Source organism: Salmo salar, chromosome ssa13 (genome assembly GCF_905237065.1).
Source record: "Salmo salar chromosome ssa13, Ssal_v3.1, whole genome shotgun sequence".
Lineage (NCBI taxonomy): Eukaryota > Metazoa > Chordata > Actinopteri > Salmoniformes > Salmonidae > Salmo > Salmo salar.
The window spans coordinates 70,570,379-70,594,452 of NC_059454.1; the positions used below are offsets into that span (position 1 = coordinate 70,570,379).

General features: G+C 41.8%; 1 protein-coding gene and 1 non-coding gene across 5 annotated transcripts; both read left to right on the plus strand.

Moving 5' to 3' along the window:
• Positions 1-4,481: 4,481 nt before the first annotated feature.
• Positions 4,482-19,332, plus strand: sc5d (sterol-C5-desaturase). 4 transcript variants are annotated; one of them, XM_045692178.1, is made up of 5 exons: positions 4,482-4,625; positions 8,344-8,561; positions 16,615-16,765; positions 16,889-16,989; positions 17,499-19,332. In XM_045692178.1, exons 2-5 carry the CDS (start codon positions 8,352-8,354, stop codon positions 17,964-17,966), a joined length of 930 nt encoding a protein of 309 aa, XP_045548134.1. In that variant the 5' UTR covers positions 4,482-4,625; positions 8,344-8,351; the 3' UTR covers positions 17,967-19,332.
• Positions 17,230-17,369, plus strand: LOC123726263 (small nucleolar RNA SNORA57). The gene has a single exon (XR_006758654.1). It is a non-coding gene; the product is annotated as a small nucleolar RNA SNORA57 (small nucleolar RNA).
• Positions 19,333-24,074: the final 4,742 nt, after the last annotated feature.

Genomic DNA, 24,074 nt, shown 5'->3' on the forward strand with positions numbered 1-24,074 from the left:
CGTCCGCATGCTTCCCAGCTTAAACAGTTTTGTAGAGTTCGTGCTTACAGTATATTTTAATGACATTTTGTGATGTTCTTGATCGTTTTGGACTTTTTTTGTCTGCTCGGGCACATGACATTTTTCTGAAGGCAAGCCGAAGTTCGGAGCCAAAGTCTACACCCCTTTGTCGATGATTGGTTAACAGTACGGATTCTTCAATAAAGTCTTTGTTGTCAATCAATGAGGGATGGATGACTTGTTTTCATGCACATTTTTTTAATTGAAAAATACTGCACCAAACATCTTAGATGTAAAATTGCATGACTAAGAGCTCTTTGGCAAAAAAGTAAAAAATAATGACAGATTTCTTGAGTTAGCTTAGATTAATTCTGACTATTTTGAGGAAGTGTATACTGGCTATGGTGTCTCAAAATGGACAAACAGTACTATTGGCACTTTTTTTCTTGTTTTTCAAGCGAAGGTCTTTTAAGGGTGTGTGTGAGCATACTCATTCCATTTGGCTAGCTGATTTCAGCTTTGCGCCAGCCAAACTGTAGCATGCTGACGCCTTTACCCAGAAAGACTCACAGCTGTAATTTCTGCCAAAGGTGCTTCTACAAAGTATCGTTGACTCAAGTCTATGAATACTTATGTAAATGAGTAATCTGTATTTAATTTTCAATAAATTTGTTAACATTTCTAAAAACATGTTTTCACTTTGTCGTCATGGGGTATTGTGTGTAGATGAATGAGAGAAGAAATTAGGAATTTAATACATTTTGAATTCAGGTTGTAACACAACAAAATGTGGAATAAGTCAAAGGGTATGAATACTTTCTGAAGGCATTGTATCTTATTGCTGTACGAGCAAGTTAGTTAGCATGTTCTAAATGTAATGGTCGGATTAGCTCCCTGCTAATGCACAGTTGTTTCCATGATAGAATCAACAACCATCAACATCATTGAGCTATGCACATCTGATGTGCTGTCCTTTGATTATTGTTGCAGGTACTTGCAGATATTGTGTGTTCTCATGTTTTTGTCATTGTTATAATTGTTGATATAACCCCAGTCAGATATTGACATGCAAATGAATAAACTACAGATCAACTGGGACATTGGCTGGCCTTCTTTTCTTTATTACGCAATGCAAGAGAGCGTAAAGATCACATCTGTTACGTAAGCTAGCTAGTCAGCTAACAGGCAAAATGTGGCTGACAGTAGTTGCTCAGCTAGCATAAAAATGAGTGCATAAAATGCTGTACAATGACGAAAAATATGACAAAAACATTGACAACTTCATCAGGAAACATAAGGAAACAAATACTGTACTCACAGTTCTTGCATTCATGCACAGTGAAGGATAAAATAGTTGAATAATGTTAGAACTGAGATTCTCTGCACAGACACATGTACAAGTACACTTAGTACAAGGGCAGCCATGGAAGCTCCATCAGTCTGCACTGTAGTTCCACCAATCTGTTTTACAGCCTTTGCATATGATACATCATGACTGATTCTATATCTCTGAGCCTCTCTATATTCTCTCTGCACCTGGCATCCACCAAATGTTTCCCCCCACAATTACAATACTTAACCTTCACATTGCTCCCACATTCACCAGAATCATGTTCCCCTCCACACTTGGCACGTTTTCTTTCCTTTACACTGATCAGCTACACGTCCCATTATTTGACATTCAAAACACCATAATGGGGAGGGGACACATTTTTCTGACATTGAACCTAAGGAATCCTATTGGTACTTTTCCAAGCAAAACTTTCTCAAACCTCAGCAGCACTGATAGCTGTCAGTTCTTTGACCCTCTTTTCTACTGATCAACCTTTTGGCCTCAATCACTCTGCCTCCCTTCACATTTTTTTTATATATCATCTATGGATAAACATATTGGGTCCCCAGTGATGACTCCCCTTGACCTAGCATAACCACCAGGGTCATGGCTTTTAATCTTATTCCCATTAAGCTTTTTCATTTGCAGAATCTTCCCTTGCTGATCCTGTCTACCAGCAATCTACATTTTCCAATGAACCAGGCTAGTTTGACTTCACCTATCTCTTTCTCTACAGCATTGGTTAGTCGGGATAGGGTGTAAATGAGGCCCTGTGGTCTCATCAAACACCTTCACCCCTTTCCACTCTGACACATTATTACTCTTTCTTCCGACCTTGGCCCTCTTTGTGCTTTCTTTACTAGACTCAACTGCTTTCAGTATCATGATCTCTCTTCTTCCTATGTCTTTCCACTACTAATGAACTTGGGCGTTAGGCCAAAGATTATGGATATACTGACAAGATACTTGTCTCTCCGCCCTAACAATGGGAGTCGTTGTCCACAAAGCAGCACGGCAGGCTGTCTAGCACCCGCCTATCCTGGCTTTGGATTGGTGGATACATCTCATTATTTTAATACTTTTTGAATATTCAATTAGGGTTGTTGACATCAACGGCCTGACACTATGCTACTAGCCTCATGCCATGAATATGCATAGCCATCTCGAGACAACTCCGATATAGTTTTTCTCAAAGTTGCTGTGATATCACATGTCCTAGTTATATCAGTACACTCGTAGCAACCTAAGTATAACAAAACTTTGATTCAATCAAATAAACCATTTACTGTTTTGTTGAACAAATTCAAGACTCTCATTGACCTCCATACAAAAACTGCTTGATTGGTGGGCGGAAAAACGGTAAAAACATGCCACCTGCTGGAGGGAAACAGATTTTCCACCGAGTTGTGCCTCTCTCTTTACGTCTTCCTCTCTGGTTAGGCTAATAAACACTGCTAGCTCATGCTAGCTGTGAGTCATCAGTCACTCTTAAAGGGAAAGGCTTTCTTACAGGTGAATAAAACAGAAATTAATATATACTGAACAAAAATGAATACGTTACATGCAACAATTTCAACAGTTTTACTGAGTTACAGTTCGTATAAGGAAATGAGTCAATTGAAATACATTCATTAGGCCCTAATCTATGTATTTCACATAACGGGGCAGGGGCGCAGCCATTGGTGGGCCTGGGCGAGCATAAGCCCACCCACTGGGGAGCCAGGGCCAGAAAATCAGAATGAGTTTTTCCCCACAAAAGGGCTTTATTACAGACATAAATACTCCTCAGTTTCAGCAGTTGTCTGGGTAGCTGGTCTCAGACGATCCCGCAGGTGAAGAAGCAGGATGTGGAGATCCTGGGCTGGCGTGGTTACACAGATCTGCAGTTGTGAGGCCGGTTGCATTTTAGAGTGGCCTTTTATTGTCACCAGCACAAGGTGCACCTGTGTAATGATCATGCTGTTTAATCAGTTGTTTAATCAGGTGGATGGGTTATCTTGGCAAAGGAGAAATGCTCACTAACAGGGATTTAAACTAATTTGTGCACAAAATTGGAGAGAAATAAGCTTTTTGTGCGTATAAAACATTTCTGGGATTTTTTATTTCAGCTCATGAAACACTTTACATGTTGCATTTATATTTGTTTTCAGTATAGAACTGTGGTTGAAAATGCTGTAATTCATGTTGTATTGTGCTGTAACTAATGACAACAGACTATAATTTAATGGGTTCAATTAAGAAAAAAAGTTTCTGATTGGGGTGACAAAATCCTACAGTACTTATCAAAAATCTATTGGATCCAATCGGATTACTTTTAGGATTCTGTTGGAGGTGATACAAAATATTGGATCGCGAGAATCATATAGGGTCCAATAATATTACTTTTGATTCCCAATAGGAAACAATAGAATTCTGATACCGGTTACACAAAAGCCTATATTTTAAATTTTTAACCTTTATTTGACTATGCAAGTCAGTGATGAACAAATTCTTTTTTTAATTTATTTAACTAGTCAAGTCAGTTAATTAAGAACAATTTCTTATTTACAATGACGGCCTACCAGGGAACAATGGGTTAAACTGCCTTATTCAGCGGCAGAATTAGATATTTTTACTTCGTTAGCTCGGGGATTCGATCTAGCAACCTTTAAAGGTTACTGGCCCAACGCTCTAACCACTAGGCTACCTGCCGCCCAATCATTTACAACGATGACCTACACCGGCCAAACCCGGACAATGCTGGGCCAATTGTGCGCCGATCTATAGGACTGCGAGAACCCTATAGGATCCAGTATGATTACTTTTTTTATTTCCAATAGGAAAAAAGTTATCCTATTGGAAAAAAATCACTAATAATCATATAGGAATTTTGTAGATGGAATACACCCAAATGTTCCATATTGCGTCTTTCTTAGCTTATGATGTCAGAGGGTAATAAGTGGACTATTACTTTATGCATATGCCACGCTATATGAAACAGCTGTTTTGATAGTTTGGCGCAGACGTTGTTAATTCATTTAGTAATACCGACGTTTCATAACCGTGTATATAGTCATGTCTCTTTAAATTCACCTCTAAAAATTCGTCGCGCCATGATCACATCAGGCATTTGTCCAATCAAACGAAAGATGTAGCCCTTTCGTGACAAGGAAGTACCTTTCCATTGGATATGTGTGCAATTACGTAGTTGTTTCTTTAAACAGGGAGTTGCAGATTGGTTACCCGAGTACCTATAGTTTGATGACATTTTACTTCTTATCAAGTGGCTTGGTATAGTGGACAACTGGGTCAGGTATGTAACTCTACAATATGATTACAATACATATTTGTTTATGTAAATGTATGAAATGTATGCATTCACTACTGTAAGTCGCTCTGGATAAGAGCGTCTGCTAAATGACTAAAATGTAAATGTATGTAGCTAACATTACAAATCAGCGATAAAGTTGTGCGTTTAGATGCGTTGTAGGACATTACATTGGGATTTGCCATGAGCGCATATGTAGAATGGGGATTAATGGCAATTAAGTCATATTTTTGGGGGGGTAGATAAGCTACAATGTGTTAGCACATATTACACGAATATCACTTATCTGAAACGTGTTCACGTATTATGATGTGATATGTTTTCAATTGATTCTGTCTATCTATAAAATAATGTACACAATGCAATTCACTTTTTTTGTTTGAGGCCAAATATGGTAGTGTGCTAAATGGGTACATGGGGCCTTTATTGATACACTTGTAAAAGTATGTAGACTATTTAATGAACACTAATTCATTCTATTGGATTGAGATGTCAAACCTACTTGGGAATGTATTCGTAATTTGTAGTGGGTTTCCTAGATCCTACATAGCCCAAGATGTACTCTTAAGTAGCCTACTGTTACTCCTAAAAGGTCCAAGGACCTATTGTTATTTTCAGAGGTAGACTGGCTCTGGCAGCCAACACAGCTTAATACTCACTCAAAATGTGAATCGATTCTCAATTGCAATACCTTTTTAGGAACATAAAGCCCTTTACTTTCATACCACATCAAAATACTTTCACAAATGCAAAATATACACTTACTGTACACTGTTTTAGCCGACTTTATCACAGTTGCAGCCATCAGTAATTTTCGGTGATAACAAACTCCCCCAGGACTGCCGCAGAAGAAATATCAGCCACACAGAGAAGCATGACATTGAACTATACTCAACTTACTAGAGTTTTCCCTCTTAGTTAACATTATCAACGTTTCCCTTTACTGTGGGAATTGTGATAAAATCAACGCCATATTAGCCACTTTCAATGCAACATACCGAAACAAAACAAACTATGCAAGAGATTTTGTTGTAGGCAGAACCCATTCGAGTAGGATTCTATTGTACTGAAATGCACGACTCAGCCCATACTCTACACAGACCGGTGCGGCATAACCAATCAGAGCTGCAGTAGACCTATATGCAAATAGACCATTGCGATATATGAATCTGTGCCATTCACTTTTAACTGGGCTGTGTTTACAGCATGAGCGGTCTTGAGTAGGGCTGTGGTGGTCATGACATTTTGTCAGCCGGTGATTGTCAAGAAAATAACTGCCGGTCTCACGGTAATTGACCGTTAATTAACATAAACACATTTAGCATCTCCTGGCTTCCACACATAGCCTACAAGCCACTGATGCAGACCTTTGGAACATCACCATTTGGGTCTAAAGAAAGATGATATGAAGAAAATGTAGTCTATTTAAGAAGAACAGAATAGCATACTCTGAGTTGTCCTTACGTTAGGTCCTGATGTGGCTATGCCATATAGCTGTGGGCTACACTAGTTCATTTAGCAGACAAGATTTGCTTAGGATTCCGTGGCATTATTTTATAGTATGAAGAATACAATTGAACATAGCTGAATATAATAGAAAGGATATTTTCTCCAAATGATTTGAGGGAGTGTGCACATGCGGCCTTCTCTGTGTCTGTGCCTTCTCTGTGTCTGAGCCTTCTCTGTGGTTTTGAGAAATGATTTGTCACTTGTGATTTGTGGGTAGGATAGGCTACTTGAGAGGAGGACTCTAGAAGGCTATGCTCAAAGCCATGACTTATCAACTTGGCAGATTCAGACATGGATCTTGTGCTGAATGTCGCCGACCACTATGTCCTCACCCCCTACGTGTACCCGTCGTCAGTAGCATTCCCCCAAAAACACCTACAGTACTAGGCCTGCCTCCCATTTATCATACTGTTATTTACTGTACGTTATCTGAGTTCTAGTAACACATAGGGCTGGGCGATAAGGCCAAAATCTCATATCATATATGATATTTTTCCAATTTTTGACGGTGTGACGTATTTGATGGTATTTGATGTTTTTGATTAATAAAAGTTCCACATTTTCTTTATGAGTAGTGCGTGACCCTAGGGTGGCAACACATATATTCTAAATTATTTCAATGGGTCTTTCTCCATTCGGATTGTTTTATACTTGGGGTGGCAGGTAGCCTAGTGGTTAACCCACTGCATTGGGCCAGTAACCGAAAGGTTGCTGGATCGAATCCCCGAGCTGACAAGGTAAAAATCTGTCGTTCTGCCCCTGAACAAGGTAGTTAACCCACTGTTCCCCGGTAGGCCGTCATTGTAAATAAGAATTTGTTCTTAACTGACTTGCCAAGTTAAATGAAGGTAAAATAAAATACTGTTCAATTCAACTTCAACTTGCATTTCCTGCACTCATTTGAGATCATTTCCACACTGCCACGTTATGGGCAAAAATACTAGGCGTTATTTTTAACCAAATGTTGCAATTGCAATTTAGATCAAAACACTTGGGTGAACTTTTGGAATCATGGAAATAGAATGTTTATTATAATTTATTATCATTATAATAGTTAGAATATAAATCTATAGTGGGCACTTTGAATACAGTGTTCTTTGACATGACAACGAATGAAAATTCCATGGACGAGTTATTGTGAGGGTAGGAACCAAAGTGATGTTCCGTGTAAATCTTTATTCATATAGCCAACAAATTCATGCTTCGCCAATTCCTCTTTGATTTAGAAGATACTGTTGCACAAACAACATGCTGATTTAGGCCTCCACCAGCTAGCTACATTTGCTCTGACTCAGTACTTTTATTAGCTAGCCAGCTAACTAGCGATTAGTATTAGTGGTTAACACGATTTAGCTTAACTTGCTAAGAAAATACAAACTTTTGCAGATGTAATATTGTAATTATAGAACGCTAGTGGATATATATTAAGATCAAATTGGAAACAATATTGTTGTCATCAACAGTGTTGCATGTGCTGCATTGACCATGCAGACTGAACGCAAGTGTCTCGTGGTCAAACAACAACAAATGCGCTCCTTGAGTGACGGGGTGGGACTAGGTCTGTGTGGAAAGCGCCGTGGAGAGAGAGAACGGAGAGGGATGACTCAAGTAGCGGAGTAAACTATAAAAATGGACGTTACACACGGCATATCACATTTTAACAAACCAAACATTCAACTACATTTATAGAAGGTAAAGTAAAAACCCAAACCGGTCCATGCATCAATACCGGTATATAGTAAAATACAGTATACCGCCCAGCCCTAGTAAACCACTACTGTATATGTATTATGAAAATATGATTGATATAGCCTATAGATCTAACATTGACTAGTTGACTACCCACCCTGTCCATAAGCCATGTCCAGTTTACATGTCATGTGTCACTCTCAAGAAGTCAATTCTACCCACAAATCATTTATGACATTGTCTGCTACATCTGCGAATTTGTCACTTCTCAAAACCTGAGCCTTCTCTGTGTCTGAGCCTTCTCTGTGTCTGAGCCTTCTCTGTATCTGAGCCTTCTCTGTATCTGAGCCTTCTCTGTATCTGAGCCTTCTCTGTGTCTGAGCCTTTTCTGTGGTTTTGAGAAGTGAGAAATGATTTGTCACTTGTGATTTGTGGGTAGGATAGGCTACTTGAGAGGAGGAGTCTAGAAGGCTATGCTCAAAGCCATTACTTGTCAACTTGGCAGATTCAGACATGGATCTTGTGCTGAATGTCGCCGACCACTATGTCCTCACCCCCTACGTGTACCCGTCGTCGTGGCCTGAAGACGGGGCGCTGCGCCAGATCATCAGCCTGTTGGTAGTCACCAACCTGGGAGCCGCAGTCCTCTACCTGGGCCTGGGGTGGCTGAGCTACCACTTCATCTTTGACCACAACCTCATGAAACATCCACAGTTTCTAAAGGTATGTCCTTCTTTATAATACTCAATACTTGTAGCCTGGTCCCAGATCTTGTTAAACGTCACAACACCTGTAGGACTTGGCAAGAGAACACAAAAAGATCTGGGACCAGGCCACAATATAGTTGTATGCAGTTGAACTGCGACAAACTATATATTTTGAATAGCATCCAGGAAGGTTTATTGACATACTGTAAGGTTAGGCTACTACTTGAGTTGGCATTTGCTTCTTACTTCTTACTGGTTACTATTCTTTCTTCCCAAGTGTTTTGTCAATGATGGCGCCGACGGAGAAGGGCGACATCTTTCGAGTTCCAACCCGACTTTATTTAGTGATTTAAAAATGTAATTTCATTTTTAAAAATCTTTACTTTTTTTACAGAAAGTTCATACTATTATCACATATGACCGGCAAGCACTTCTAGACATCAGATCGACAGTTACTAACCTCGCTTTAGACTTCAAATCTGAAATTAAATTCCGACTCAGCTGTTCCCTTGTTCATACCGGACCCCATTCCTTTGTTTCATGGGCTACCAAAACGCCTCAGGTGTATATGTGGTAGAAAAGCCGATATCCTGTTGAGATTGAGACGAAAATAAGATTGACCGGCACTCCCCTCCGTTCTATTGACCAGTCACTCGAGAATAAGATGGATGAGCTTCGTTCAACCTGGGCCTGGAGTCTCCTATCAGAGAGACTTGAAAAGCTGCAATATTATATGCCTTGCAGAGATGTGGCAGGATGCCTATGTATGTAGAACTCAGTGGTTTCTCCATGCAGTGGCACGATCGGACGAAGGTAGCCTTGGGCAAGTCCAAAGGGGGAGGGGTGTGCCTCTTCACAAACAACTGGTGCTCTACTTCCAATGTGAAGCAAATCTCAAGCTTTTGCTTACCTGATATAAATTACATCATGTTAAGTTGGAGACCCTTTTATGTACCAAGAGTTCTAATCCGTAATTATCACGGCTGTCTACATCCCTCCACAAACCAATGCCACTTTGGCTCTCAACAAACTGTATGGGGCCATAAACAAACAAGAAACCGGTCACCTAGATAAAGTCTCTGCCCACCAGAAACAGTTTAACTATTGCGGGGAGACTTAAAACCTCATTTCTACAAACACATCTCCGGTGCCACTAGGGGCGCCAAAACTCTAGACAAATGTTATTCTACTCACAGAAACAAATACAAGGACCTCCCTTGTCCTCCCTTCGACAAATCTGACCACGACTCTATTGTCCTGCTTCCCGTTTACAAACAAAAGCTTAAACAGGAAGTACCGGTGGCACAATCAATACTGAAGTGGTCTGATGAAGTAGACGCAAGGTTACAGGACTGTTTTGCTAGTACAGACTGGGATACGTTCCGGGATTCATCCAATGGCATTGAGGAGTTTACCACATCAGTCATGGGCTTCCTAAATAAGTGCAGAGACGAAATCGTCCCCACAGTGACAATCCAAATGTATCCAAAAACCATGGATTCCGGACTGGGCAAAAGGCTAGAGCTACCACTTACAAGGAACGGGACACGGACATGGACGCAGTCGTGTAGAGTAGGTCACAAGGCTAAACTGAAAAATCTAACCTCTATCAAATAAAACGATGGCGGAACCACAAAGTACTTCTGTGCAAGGGTGTTTATTTACATAGTGATTCCGGAAGATAAACAGTACTGCCACCAAAAGTATACATTATGGGGACAGCTAAAACAGTGCTGCCCCATCAAAACGCCCCCCCCCCTTTTGAACTGAAAGAGAGGCTCATTTTGTAGGGGAAGCCCCTTCCATCAGATCATACCAAATTCATTAATTAATTAAGCCATTATCAACATCAAAGCCTTCATTTTCCACTCAGCTCAACATATCATGAATTATATTAATTGAACCTTTGCAATCGGTTTATCATAATACTATATAGCACAATATAACACATTTACAGAATCCCATCAGTACTAACATGGTGTCTTCCAATACGCCCATTCATATGAACCCGCCATTCGGGACAGGCACTACAAAGCCCAGCCCAATTTCCATAGCTCGGGTCCTTTTTTCAGCATACCCGGAAGCTATAGAGACGGAGAGAGAGGAACAGGAACAAACATTGATAAGTACAATAAAAGTCACTTCAATCAAATCAAAGTGTATTTGTCACATGCGCCGAATACAACCTTATAGTGAAATGCTTACTTTCAGGCTCAAACCAATAGTGCAAAAAAAAGGTATTAGGTGAACAATAGGTAAGTAAAGAAATAAAACAACACTAAAAAGACAGTGAAAAATAACAGTAGGGAGGCTATATACAGTAGCGAGGCTATATACAGTAGCGAGGCTACAAAAGTAGCGAGGCTACATACAGACACCGGTTAGTCAGGCTGATTGAGGTAGTATGTACATGTAGATATAGTTAAAGTGACTATGCATATATGATAAACAGAGAGTAGCAGCAGTGTAAAAGAGGGGTTGGGGGGGGACACACAATGCAAATAGTCCGGGTAGCCATTTGATTACATGTTCAGGAGTCTTATGGCTTGGGGGTAAAAACTGTTGAGAAGCCTTTTTGTCCTAGACTTGGCACTCCGGTACCGCTTGCCATGCGGTAGTAGAGAGAACAGTCTATGGCTGGGGTCTTTGACAATTTTTAGGGCCTTCCTCTGACACGCCTGGTGTAGAGGTCCTGGATGGCAGACAGCTTAGCCCCAGTGATGTACTGGGCCGTACGCACTACCCTCTGTAGTGCCTTGCGGTCGGAGGCCGAGCAATTGCCGTACCAGGCAGTGATGCAACCTGCCAGGATGCTCTCGATGTTGCAGCTGTAGAACCTTTTGAGGATCTCAGGACCCATGCCAAATCGTTTTTGTTTCCTGAGGGGGAATAGGCTTTGTCGTGCCCTCTTCACGACTGTCTTGGTGTGTTTGGACCATTCTAGTTTGTTGTTGATGTGGACACCAAGGAACGTGAAGCTCTCAACCTGCTTTACTACAGCCCCGTCAATGAGAATGGGGGCGTGCTCGGTCCTCCTTTTCCTGTAGTCCACATTCATCTCCTTAGTCTTGGTTACATTGAGGGATAGGTTGTTATTCTGGCACCACCCGGCCAGGTCTCTGACCTCCTCCCTATAGGCTGTCTCGTCATTGTCGGTGATCAGGCCTACCGCTGTTGTGTCGTCTGCAAACTTAATGATGGTGTTGGATTCGTGCCTGGCCATGCAGTCGTGGGTGAACAGGGACGAGAGGAGGGGACTGAGCACACACCCCTGGGGAGCTTCAGTGTTGAGGATCAGCGTGGCAGATGTGTTGCTACCTACCCTACCTGCATGAAAGCTTGTCTGCGTATTCCTTATACCATACTGTTACTGATGGGAGGTAAGAATAATGTGTGTAATGTATGAACTGAGATCGCTAAGTTAACTTGTGGGTCGACCCACATTGCTAACGTAGCTGAAAACGGAGCAGGGAAAGTGAGATGAGTGAGTTTGCTGCCCGCGGCCAGTGATGGACTTCTCCGTTACAGACGCATACAAGAAATGCAAAAGGACAATATATGAGGAAGGTGGAATCCTGTTACACTGGCTCTGTCGCTTGTCGCAGGGCTTGCAGACATTAACAGATTTTAAAAAACATCAGACGCGATTAGGACACGCAGGTGTAAATATCAAAACAAACTCAATAAGGAGATGGCACGTGGGTATATGTTCCTAAAAGCCAATGAGGAGATGGGAGAGGCAGGACTTGCAGCGCGTCGAAAGTCAAAAATAGAACCAAGTTCTATTTTATCGCCTGGTCACCCAGACGCTTGCTGACACACGCGAGCAGTGTGGGTTCAATGATTGAATAACATGTATGTGTACATTTATTTTGCAACGCTCGCGAACGATACGTGTCCGGTCTGGTAAGCATGTGTGGTGTATCTGTTTTTTAAAATCTGATTCTACTGATTGCATCAGTTACCTGATGTGGAATAGAGTTCCATGTAGTCATGGCTGTATGTAGTACTGTGCGCCTCCCATAGTCTGTTCTGGACTTGGGGATTGTGAAGAGACCTCTGGTGGCATGTCTTGTGGGGTATACATGGGTGTCTGAGCTGAGTTTTAAACAGACAGCTCGGTGCATTCAGCTAGTCAACACTTCTTACAAAAACAAGTAGTGATGAAGTCAATCTCTCCTCCACTTTGAGCCATGAGAGATTGACATGCTTATCATTAATGTTAGCTCCCCGGATACTTTTAAGGGCCAGCCGTGCTGCCCTGTTCTGAGCCAATTGTAATTTTCTTAAGTCCCTCTTTGTGGCACCTGACCACACGACTGAACAGTAGTCCAGGTGCTACAAAACTAGAGCCTGTAGGACCTGCCTTGTTGATAGTGTTGTTAAGATGGCAGAGCAGCACTTTATTATGGACAGACTTCTCCCCATCTTAGCTACTGTTGTATCAACATGTTTTGACCATGACAGTTTACAATCTAGGGTTACTCCAAGCAGTTTAGTCACCTCAACTTGCTCAAATTGGGCTGTTCCACCTCAAACACAAGAAAGAGGATTTCGATATCCACCATCTAAAATTGTTCTGAAATCATTTATGTTGTTCAACAGATACGATTATCATTCCTGCAACATTTATTTTGTTGATTTATAATTTTATCTCTGAGAAATTAAGATAATTGATGCACCCAAATTGGCTATTTATTTTATTTATAGGAATCATATAATATTCAATAATTATATTACCTAACATCTGACTTTTTTTCTAACAATGAGTAAGACGAATCCAAAGAGCCATCCACGGAGCCTCTCCCTCAATGTCAGTAAGACGAAGTACAGTGAGGGAAAAAAGTATTTGATCCCCTGCTGATTTTGTACGTTTGCCCATATATATATACATAGCCCATCTATAATTTAGCCCTAACAACTACCACTTCCCCTACTGTATTTATTTATTTATTTTGCTCCTTTGCACCCCATTATTTCTATTTCTACTTTGCACTTTCTTCCACTACAAATCTACCATTCCAGTGTTTTACTTGCTATATTGTATTTACTTCGCCACCATGGCCTTTTTTTGCCTTTACCTCCATTATCTCACCTCATTTGCTCACATTGTATATAGACTTATTTTTCTACTGTATTATTGACTGTATGTTTGTTTTACTCCATGTGTAACTCTGTGTTGTTGTATGTGTCGAACTGCTTTGCTTTATCTTGGCCAGGTCGCAATTGTAAATGAGAACTTGTTCTCAACTTGCCTACCTGGTTAAATAAAGGTGAAATAAATAAAAATAAAATAAATATAAACTCAGCAAAAAAAGAAACTCCCTTTTTCAGGGTCCTGTCTTTCAAAGATAATTCGTATAAATCCAAATAACTTCGCAGATCTTCATTGTAAAGGGTTCAAACACTGTTTGCCATGCTTGTTCAATGAACCATAAACAATTAATGAACATGCACCTGTGGAATGGTCATTAAGACACTAAAAGCTTACAGATGGTAGGCAATTAAGGTCACAGTTATGAAAACTTAGGACACTACAGAGGCCTTTACTGACTCTGAAAAACACCAAAAGAAAGATGCCCAGGGTCCCTGCTTATCTGCGTGAACGTGCCTTAAGCATGCTGCAAGGAGGCATGAGGACTACAGATGTGGCCTGGGCCATAAATTGCAATATCTGTACTGTGAGAAGCCTAAGACAGCGCTACAGGGAGACAGGACGGACAGCTGATCGTCCTCGCAGTGGCAGACCACGTGTAACAACACCTGCACAGGATCGGTACATCCGAACATCACACCTGCGGGACAGGTCAAGGATGGCAACAACAACTTCCCGAGTTACACCAGGAACATACAATCCCTCCATCAGTGCTCAGACTGTCCTCAATATGCTGAGAGAGGCTGGACTGGTGGCTTGTAGGCCTGTTGTAAGGCAGGTCCTCACCAGACATCACCGGCAACAATGTCGCCTTTGGGCACAAACCCACCGTCGCTGGACCAGACAGGACTGCCAAAAGTGCTCTTCACTGACAAGTTGTGGTTTTGTCTCACCAGTGGTGATGGTCGGATTCGCGTTTATCATCGAAGGAATGAGCGTTACACTGAGGCCTGTACTTGTTCTGAGAAATGGCTATTCCATGTGAGAAACTGCCAAGAAACTGAAGCTCTCTTACAACGCTGTGTACTACTCCCTTCACAGAACAGTGTAAACTGGCTCTAACCAGAGTAGACAGAGGAGTGGGAGGCCCCAGTGCACAACTGAGCAAGAGGACAAATACATTAGAGTTTCTAATTTGAGAAACAGACACCTCACAAGTCCTCAACTGGCAGCTTCATTAAATAGTACCCGTCTCAACGTCAACAGTGAAGAGGCAACTCCGGGATGCTGGCCTTCTAGGCAGAGTTGCAAATAAAAAGCCATATCTCATACTGGCCAATAGAATTAATGATTAAGATGGGCAAAAGAACACAGACACTGGACACAGGAACTCTCTCTAGCTCTCTCTTTTATATATATATATATATATATACTGCTCAAAAAAATAAAGGGAACACTTAAACAACACAATGTAACTCCAAGTCAATCACGCTTCTGTGAAATCAAACTCTCCACTTAGGAAGCAACACTGATTGACAATAAATTTCACATGCTGTTGTGCAAATGGAATAGACAACAGGTGGAAATTATAGGCAATAAGCAAGACACCCCCAATAAAGGAGTGGTTCTGCAGGTGGTAACCACAGACCACTTCTCAGTTCCTATGCTTCCTGGCTGATGTTTTGGTCACTTTTGAATGCTGGCGGTGCTTTCACTCAAGTGGTAGCATGAGACTGAGTCTACAACCCACACAAGTGGCTCAGGTAGTGCAGCTCATCCAGGATGGCACATCAAGGAGCACTGCCAGAGCCCTGCAAAATGACCTCCAGCAGGCCACAAATGTGCATGTGTCTGCTCAAACGGTCAGAAATAGACTCCATGAGGGTGGTATGAGGGCCCGACGTCCACAGGTGGGGGTTGTGCTTACAGCCCAACACCGTGCAGGACGTTTGGCATTTGCCAGAGAACACCAAGATTGGCAAATTCGCCACTGGCGCCCTGTGCTCTTCACAGATGAAAGCAGGTTCACACTGAGCACATGTGACAGACGTGACAGTCTGGAGACGCCGTGGAGAACGTTCTGCTGCCTGCAACATCCTCAAGCATGACCGGTTTGGCGCTGGGTCAGTCATGGTGTAGGGTGGCATTTCTTTGGGGGGCCGCACAGCCCTCCATGTGCTCGCCAGAGGTAGACTGACTGCCATTAGGTACCGAGATAAGATCCTCAGACCCCTTGTGAGACCATATGCTGGTGCGGTTGGCCCTGGGTTCCTCCTAATACAAGACAATGCTAGACCTCATGTGGCTGGAGTGTGTCAGCAGTTCCTGCAAGAGGAAGGCATTGATGCTATGGACTGGCCCGCCCGTTCCCCAGACCTGAATCCAATTGAGCACATCTGGGACATCATGTCTCGCTCCATCCATCAACGCCACGTTGCACCACAGACTGTCCAGGAGTTGGCGGATGCTTTAGTCCAGGTCTGGGAGGAGATCCCTCAGGAGACCATCCGCCACCTCATCAGGAGCATGCCCAGGCGTTGTAGGGAGGTCATACAGGCACGTGGAGGCCACACACACTACTGAGCCTCATTTTGACTTGTTTTAAGGACATTACATCAAATTTGGATCAGCCTGTAGTGTGGTTTTCCATTTTAATTTTGAGTGTGACTCCAAATCCAGACCTCCATGGGTTGATAAATTGGATTTCCATTGATTATTTTTGTGTGATTTTGTTGTCAGCACATTCAACTATGTAAGGAAAAAAGTATTTAATAAGATTATTTATTTCATTCAGATCTAGGATGTGTTGTTTAAGTGTTCCCTTTATTTTTTTGAGCAGTATATATATCCGGATATATATATATACATACACACACACACACACACACACACACACACACACACACACACACACACACACACACACACACAGTATGTGTTTTATTTATTTATTGGAATTGATCCCTGATCTCAGATCATTGTTGGTCCTCAGAACCAGGTGCGGCGGGAGATCAAATACGCCATGACCTCGCTACCCATAATCAGTATACCCACTGTGGCGCTATTTTTCCTTGAGGTCAGAGGATACAGCAAGCTCTATGACCACGTCGAAGATTCTCCCATGGGTAAGACAATGCTGCGTTCACCGACGCTGGGACTGTAATGTAATGTTTATACTGTTCATTTTGTTAGGCAACTTTGTCTAACAGGATTGTCATTATGATGCTAATGGGGGTTTGTTTTTTCAGGCTGGCCCTTTGTGCTTCTCAGCATGATTTCCTTCTTGTTATTCACGGATGGGTGCATCTATTGGATTCATCGGTTTCTTCACCACAAGAGTATTTACAAGGTGAGCATTACAAAGTCTTGTTACCAATGGGGAATTGTGCTACGGGGTAGGTCCCTTTCACTGTCAATTGAAAGTGGATTGTTGCTCTAGAAGTGATTTTGGTGATCTACAGTTACAGATCAGTCCACAACGACAGACAAATCCTGCATATTAAGTCATATCATTCTGCTCATTTGTCTCATTTGAGATTAAGGCAGTTGACATTTTCTTAATGTTGATTAACAAATGTGCAGTTCTTCCCTTACATTCTTTGGCATACATGTATTTGCTAAGAACCTGTGTATGTAATGTACGGAGCTAGAACAAAGCCAGTGCTATGTCTTCAGTACCAGTGTGTGTGTTATCGTCTGCTGGTCCTATCCTCAATCGCTGGCACACTTGAAAGTGATCAAACGGGGCCATATGTTTTATATGCTATCTGTTCCTCAGCAAATATGTTCTACATTCAGTTCCTTTTGAATATGGTTCACTTGAATTGATCATCTCTGTGGCATGTTCCCTCCCCTCAGCACTTCCACAAGCCGCACCATGTGTGGAAGATCCCCACCCCGTTTGCCAGCCACGCCTTCCACCCGCTGGATGGCTTCCTGCAGGGTCTGCCCTACCACATCTACCCCTTCCTCTTCCCTCTGCACAAGGTGCTCTACCTGGCCCTCTACATATTCGTCAATATCTGGACTGTGTCTATCCACGACGGTGACTACCGCGTGCCCGGACCACTACAGGAGGTGGTCAACGGGGCGGCCCACCACACGGACCACCACCTCTTCTTCGACGTCAACTATGGCCAGTACTTCACCCTGTGGGACCGCATTGGCGGGTCTTACCGCAACCCCTCAGTACTCGAAGGGAAGGGCCCCCTCGACTGCATTCGTAGACTGACTGCCGAGGGGAAGATGAGCACTAATGGGGCTAATGCCAATGGGCACATGAATGGGCATGCTAACGGAAGCGGTGCAAAGGGTAAGGAGGAGTAGTTGATACATGTGGTGTAGTGTCATGATGAATGAGTTCTTAGTTGATAAAGCTACGCTAGGTGTCATTGATAAGGAATAGCTCACATACTGCTTCACACATTGGTTGTTTTCATTCATTATCCCATTATAAATAATCAATCTACAGTTGCTTATCTTTAACTGTCCCTTTATTAATCTTTCTCATTGTTTCAATGCTAGGGAAAGGGAGGAGGCAAGAATGTCTTGACATTTCACTGAAAAGCACTGATATACTGAATATGTGGGTGATAAAACTGTTTGGAACCTAATTTCAGTTTCTGCATTTGCCACACAAATACTTAATGAGAATTTAATTTTTCATTGGGATGACTAGCAGGGAAGACCAAAATCACCAAGCTATTCTCATAGTCATAGGCTACAGAAACCTAGCAGGCCTCTCACCATTTCCTGGGTTGTCATCATTGACTTGAGAAATAATTGCTTATTTTAATGAAGTTCATTGAGTGCATGCTGATTGTGCCTGTTTGGAGGTGTTGTATGGATTTTTTGGGGGGAATGTCTGAGGGGAGGTGACAATGAAATAGGATGTCTAGTGCTGATTAATGCAAGAAAATGAAAATGCATCATGTTCCTACAACCCCTATGTAAGATATTAAGGTTGGAGTGGTTAATGGCAGAAACTGTGATTCTACACACCATGACTAGTCAGATTTGGTCATGCTCATATCCAGTAGTTAACCCTCTGGGACTTTTCTCCAACAGGATAAAAGTAACACGTCTATGACGAATGGAAGTGTGTGTACTTGAATGTTTTGCATTTTAAAGCAGACATATCTGGGGAATAAAAGAAAAGTCTAAAAAAAAAAAAAAATGGCTGTCCATTTGGAAGTTGAACAAAGTGAATCCTATTGTATGTGGACACATGTCCATGTACACTAACCTTATTCCATCGGCTACTTACTGTATGTGCTGCAGCCAACTCTTTTTTTTATTGCATAACCATGTATGATAGAAGTTGGCGACAACACTCACAGATGGAATGAGGCAATGTGTACTGTAATGCACATAATCTAGTTGTAAATAATTGATGTCTGTAAATGGAAGGGAAATGTTTTCATGGATATTTTACAATTTAGTCATTTAGCAGATGCTCTTATCCAGAGCAACTTGAGTTGAGTGCCTTGCTCAAGGGCACAGACAGATTTTCCACCTAGTCTGCTCAGGGATTTGAACCAGCGACCTTTCGGTTACTGGCCCAATGCTCTTAAGCACTAGGCTACCTGCCACCATGGATACCCGGGAAAATATATTGGTCGTTTTCAATATAACAGTAGTGTGACTTTGTTCTATCCTATTTTCTCAATAAACATGGAAACTAATATGAAAACGTCTCTGTTCTTTTATTTAGAGTGTGCAGGTGGCAGAAAACAAGTAGTTCTACCAGTGTCTGACAGAGGCCACTTTAAACTTTTGAATCTCCAGTGACGGAAGCAGAGTTTGAATTTGGAACTTGAAATCTTATCAAAGTCCTGTGAAATCATCCATTTGAAAGTGCTAGAAAGGACACAATTATATCACAATATCTGAGAAGCAATATCTGTTAACCCAAACAGTTTGATTTCATAAATGAATATTTGTGTTGTCTCAAACCTCTTAAGGATCGGACCCTTTTTTTCAATTTTTGCATAAAATGACATGCCCAAATCTAACTGCCTGTAGCTTAGGCCCTGAAGCAAGGATATGCATATTCTTGGTACCATTTGAAAGGAAACACTTTGAGGTTTGTGGAAATGTGAAAGAAATGTAGGAAAATAACACAATAGATCTGGTAAAAGATAATACAGAGAAAAAAACAACTGTTCTTTTGTATTTTTTGTGTGCCATCATCTTTGAAATGCAAGAGAAAGGCCATAATGTATTATTCCAGCCCAGGTACAATTTAGATTTTGACCACTAGATGGCAGGAGTGTATGTGCAATGTTTGAGATTGATCCAATGAACCATTGCATTTCTGTTCAAAATGTTGTATCAAGACTGCCCAAATGTGCCTAATTTGTTAATTAATAACTTTTCAAGTTCAAAATTGTGCACTCTCCTCAAACAATAGCATGGTATTCTTTCACTGTAATAGCTACTGTAAATTGGACAGTGCAGTTAGATTAACAAGAATTTAAGCTTTCTGCCAATGTCAGATATATCTATGTCCTGGGAAATGATCTTGTTACTTACAACCTCATGCTAATCGCATTAGCCTACGTTAGCTCAACCGTCCCGCAGGAGACCCACCGATCCTTAGCATACTGATGGAATATTCCCAAGACATGTTTGCTTGTATGACTCAGCACTCGTGAGGTGTTATTTCAGACAAAGTACAGCAGAGGGAGCTATTGCATTACCCAAAATATGTAGATGACAAGGTTATTTTCAGTGCCTTATCTTTTCAATTTATGAATAAAAACATCAGGTGAACACACAGCAAAACATCACTTCATTGTGTTTTCATTAGGATCCCTTTCTGTAAAATCAATTGGTACAACAAAGACTCAAAACATGTAGCCCACAAATTCCTAAATGAATAGCCTGTATGGACAATAACCTCAATAATAAGCTCGGTACACATGGAATATAACTGGAAACCTCTTGAGCTGAGATGCGAGGAGACAAACACAATTGGCTGTATTTACATGAACATAATTCAATGACTGTATAAATGAATGGACAAAGCCATCGATCACGTGACACGCTTCATTCCTATGTGAAGACTCAAAAGCGCATTGAAGCCAAATGAAGTAGATTAAGATGGCGTCTCATGAGGACGATGGGCGCGTTCCTCTGCCCAGGTGTTGCTGACGCCTGCCAGATCTTGCAACGCCTGGATAAGTATTTTAACTATCAGCTAAAACACATCATATGTAATAGCAATCTGTCAGTCAATGACACAATCGATGATGTGGCACGCAACCATTGGTTGATGCATGCAACGTCTGAGCAAGAGGAGCTCAACCATAACATGCACATCTTGAGCTACTCCAGGAAGTGATGTTGCAGGCACCCAATTTTTTTTAAAGATTGATCAATCTCACCTTCTACTTTGAGAATCTCTGGCATTAAATCCATTTGAAATTGTAGTGTACTCTCACAGTTCATCAACAGTTTAATTGAGTTATGAACCAAACAAACCAAGTGAGCAATATAAAAGAATAGGAGATGAACATTGCTGTCTTGGCTGGAAGAGTGTTTTGGGGAATAAAAATGTCCTCTGTGTGCACATTTTACAAACACTATTGATCTACCATCAAACCCATGCAGCAAATACACTTCATTATTGGCATGAAATTCTTATTTACAATGACAGCTTTCCCCAGCCAAACTCTAACCCGGATGACACTGGGCCAATTCTGCATCGCCCTATGGGACTCCCAATCACAGCTGGTTGTGATACAGCCTGGAATTGAACCAGAATCTGTAGAGAGCCCTTTAGTACTGAAATGCAGTGCCTTAGACCACTGCACCACTCGGGAGCTCCTAACAAATCGTCTTGCTTCAATCACTTGGTTGTACTGCTTCTTTGGCTAGGTTGTAAATACTGTAAATGGCTTAATTGTACTATATACAGTTATGTCCATAATTATTGGCACCTTTGATTTAAAAAATGGTAAATAAAAGTGCAATGGTCAGATGACATGAAAATAGAGCTCTTTGACCACACACCAGTGGTGGGTTTGGCATAAAAAAAATTACAGAAGAATATGCAGAAAAGTACTTCATACCTACGGTCAAATATGGTGGTGGATATTTTAAGCTATGGGGCTATTATGCTTCCATGGTCCTGTGGCCCCTGTTAAGGTCAACGGCATCATGAACTTTACCAAGTACCAGAACATTGTAGCCAAAAACCTGGTTGCCTTTGCCAGGAGGTTGACACTTGGCCGCAAGTGGATCTTCCAGCAAGACAATAACCCTATGCACTAATCAAAATCCACAAAAGAAATGGTAATTGACCACAAAATCAACATTTTGCAATGACCATCTCAGTCTCCGGACTTGAACCCCATTGAAAATCTGTGGTAAGAGCAGACGAAGGATGTCAAAGATCTGGAAAGATTCTGTATTGAGGAATGGTCTAAGATCCCTCCCAACGTGTTCTCCAATCACATAAAACAATTTAGAAAAAGGATCAGTGTTGTTATCCTTGCAAGGGGAAGGTGCTAGAGTATTGAAAACTGTGGTGGCAATAATTTTCACCCCTACCTTTTTGTGTTTTTTGTATTACTTGTTAAACAAAATCTCTTTCTCTGAGTAATCGTATTAGTATAAAATATAATAATCTAAAAAACAAAATGTAGTGTGGAGCCGGTGGTCTAAGACACTGCATCACAGTGGTAGAGGCGTCACTAGCGACCCGGGTTCGTTACCAGGTTGTGTTACAACTGGTCATGATCGGGAGTCCTATAGGGTGGCGCACAAATGGCCCAGCACCGTCCGGGTAAGGGGAGTATTTGGCTGGTTGGTTTTTACTTGGCTCATCGTGCCTCCAAGTGACTCCTTGTGGTGGGCTGGGTGCCTGCAGGCTGACCTCGGTTGTCAGTTGAACTGTGTTTCCTCCAACACATTGGTACGGCTGGCTTCTGGGATAAGTGGGCGGGTGTTAAGAAGAACGGTTTGGAAAAACATGGAGGTGGAAACATTATGCTTTGGGGGTGTTTTTCTGCTAAGGGGACAGGACAACTTCACCGCATCAAAGGGACGATGGACGGGGCCATGTACCATCAAATCTTGGGAGAGAACCTCCTTCCCTCAGCCAGGGCATTGAAAATGGGGCGTGGATGGGTATTCCAGCATGACGATGACCCAAAACACACGGCCAAGGCAACAAAGGAGTGGCTCAAGAAGAAGCACATTAAGGTCCTGGAGTGGCCTAGCCAGTCTCCAGACCTTAATCCCATAGAAAATCTGTGGAGGGAGCTGAAGGTTCGAGTTGCCAAACGTCAGCCTCGAAACCTTAATGACTTGGAGAAGATCTGCAAAGAGGAGTGGGACAAAATCCCTCCTAAGATGTGTGCAAACCTGGTGGCCAACTACAAGAAACGTCTGACCTCTGTGATTGCCAACAAGGGTTTTGCCACCAAGTACTAAGTCATGTTTGCAGAGGGGTCAAATACTTATTTCCCTCATTAAAATGCAAATCAATTTATAACATTTTTGACATGCGTTTTTCTGGATGTTTTTGTTGTTATTCTGTCTCTCACTGTTGAAATAAACCTACCATTAAAATTATAGACTGATCATTTCTTTGTCAGTGGGCAAACGTACAAAATCAGCAGGGGATCAAATACTTTTTTCCCTCACTGTATATCTTGCTCCTTCTTTATCTTTCTGTAAAAAAACACCTTTGAAAGGATTAAAAAGAGGATGTCACCATACAGTATTTGCTTTTGACACATGGCCATAGAGGTCTCCTCCTTCACTCTTTCCTTTCATCCTGTGCTCTTCCATTTCATGCTGGGCGCTGGAGATAAAACATCTTTGTTACTCTAGTGCCCTTCGTGTTGAGACGGCAGTCAGTGCTTCAACATTATTGTCCTCAGTCCTTGATCAGTCTTGCCTTTTGAGCTTGGACAAATGACAGACTGGGAAGGCTTCTTGAAGATCACACACTGATGGATGGGAGCGATTCGGGTTCAAGCGGAATTTATATCTCAAGTCCCTAGTTTTGCCAGTGCTGAGCCTTTCAGTTCCCGACCTTTTAGATTTGCAGCATGGTCAGTTTCAAAGCCACCTTGTGCAGTGCATTGTACCAAATACTTAAACATTACAGCCTTTTCCCTAGACCCCGATGAAGCCTAGTCCTGGGGCCTCATTTATAAAACGAACTTAGGATCAATTTTGATCTTAAGTATGACTTACGCAGAAAACCACGTATAAGTTGTTATTTATAAAACCTTACTTTGATGTGGAAATTATCTTATCGCTACGCAAAGTCTAGACTTGACGTGATTTCCCTGCTGGTTGTGTATGGATATTCTTTTTTTCCCTTGCAGTTTAAGGTCAGAGCATTTATTTTTCACATCAGCCACAGTTCTGTCTTGCTGCCCCACCTCGTTCACTGCAGCGGCGACACACTCCCAA

What these genes read in the sequence shown, in the direction of transcription:
- sc5d (XM_045692178.1), top strand. Translation starts at nt 8,352, where the DNA reads ATGGATCTTGTGCTGAATGTCGCCGACCACTATGTCCTCACCCCCTAC. An exon ending in AACATCCACAGTTTCTAAAG is followed by an intron (nt 8,562 to 16,614) that starts GTATGTCCTTCT and finishes CCCTGATCTCAG; the next exon opens with ATCATTGTTGGTCCTCAGAA. An exon ending in CGTCGAAGATTCTCCCATGG is followed by an intron (nt 16,766 to 16,888) that starts GTAAGACAATGC and finishes TTGTTTTTTCAG; the next exon opens with GCTGGCCCTTTGTGCTTCTC.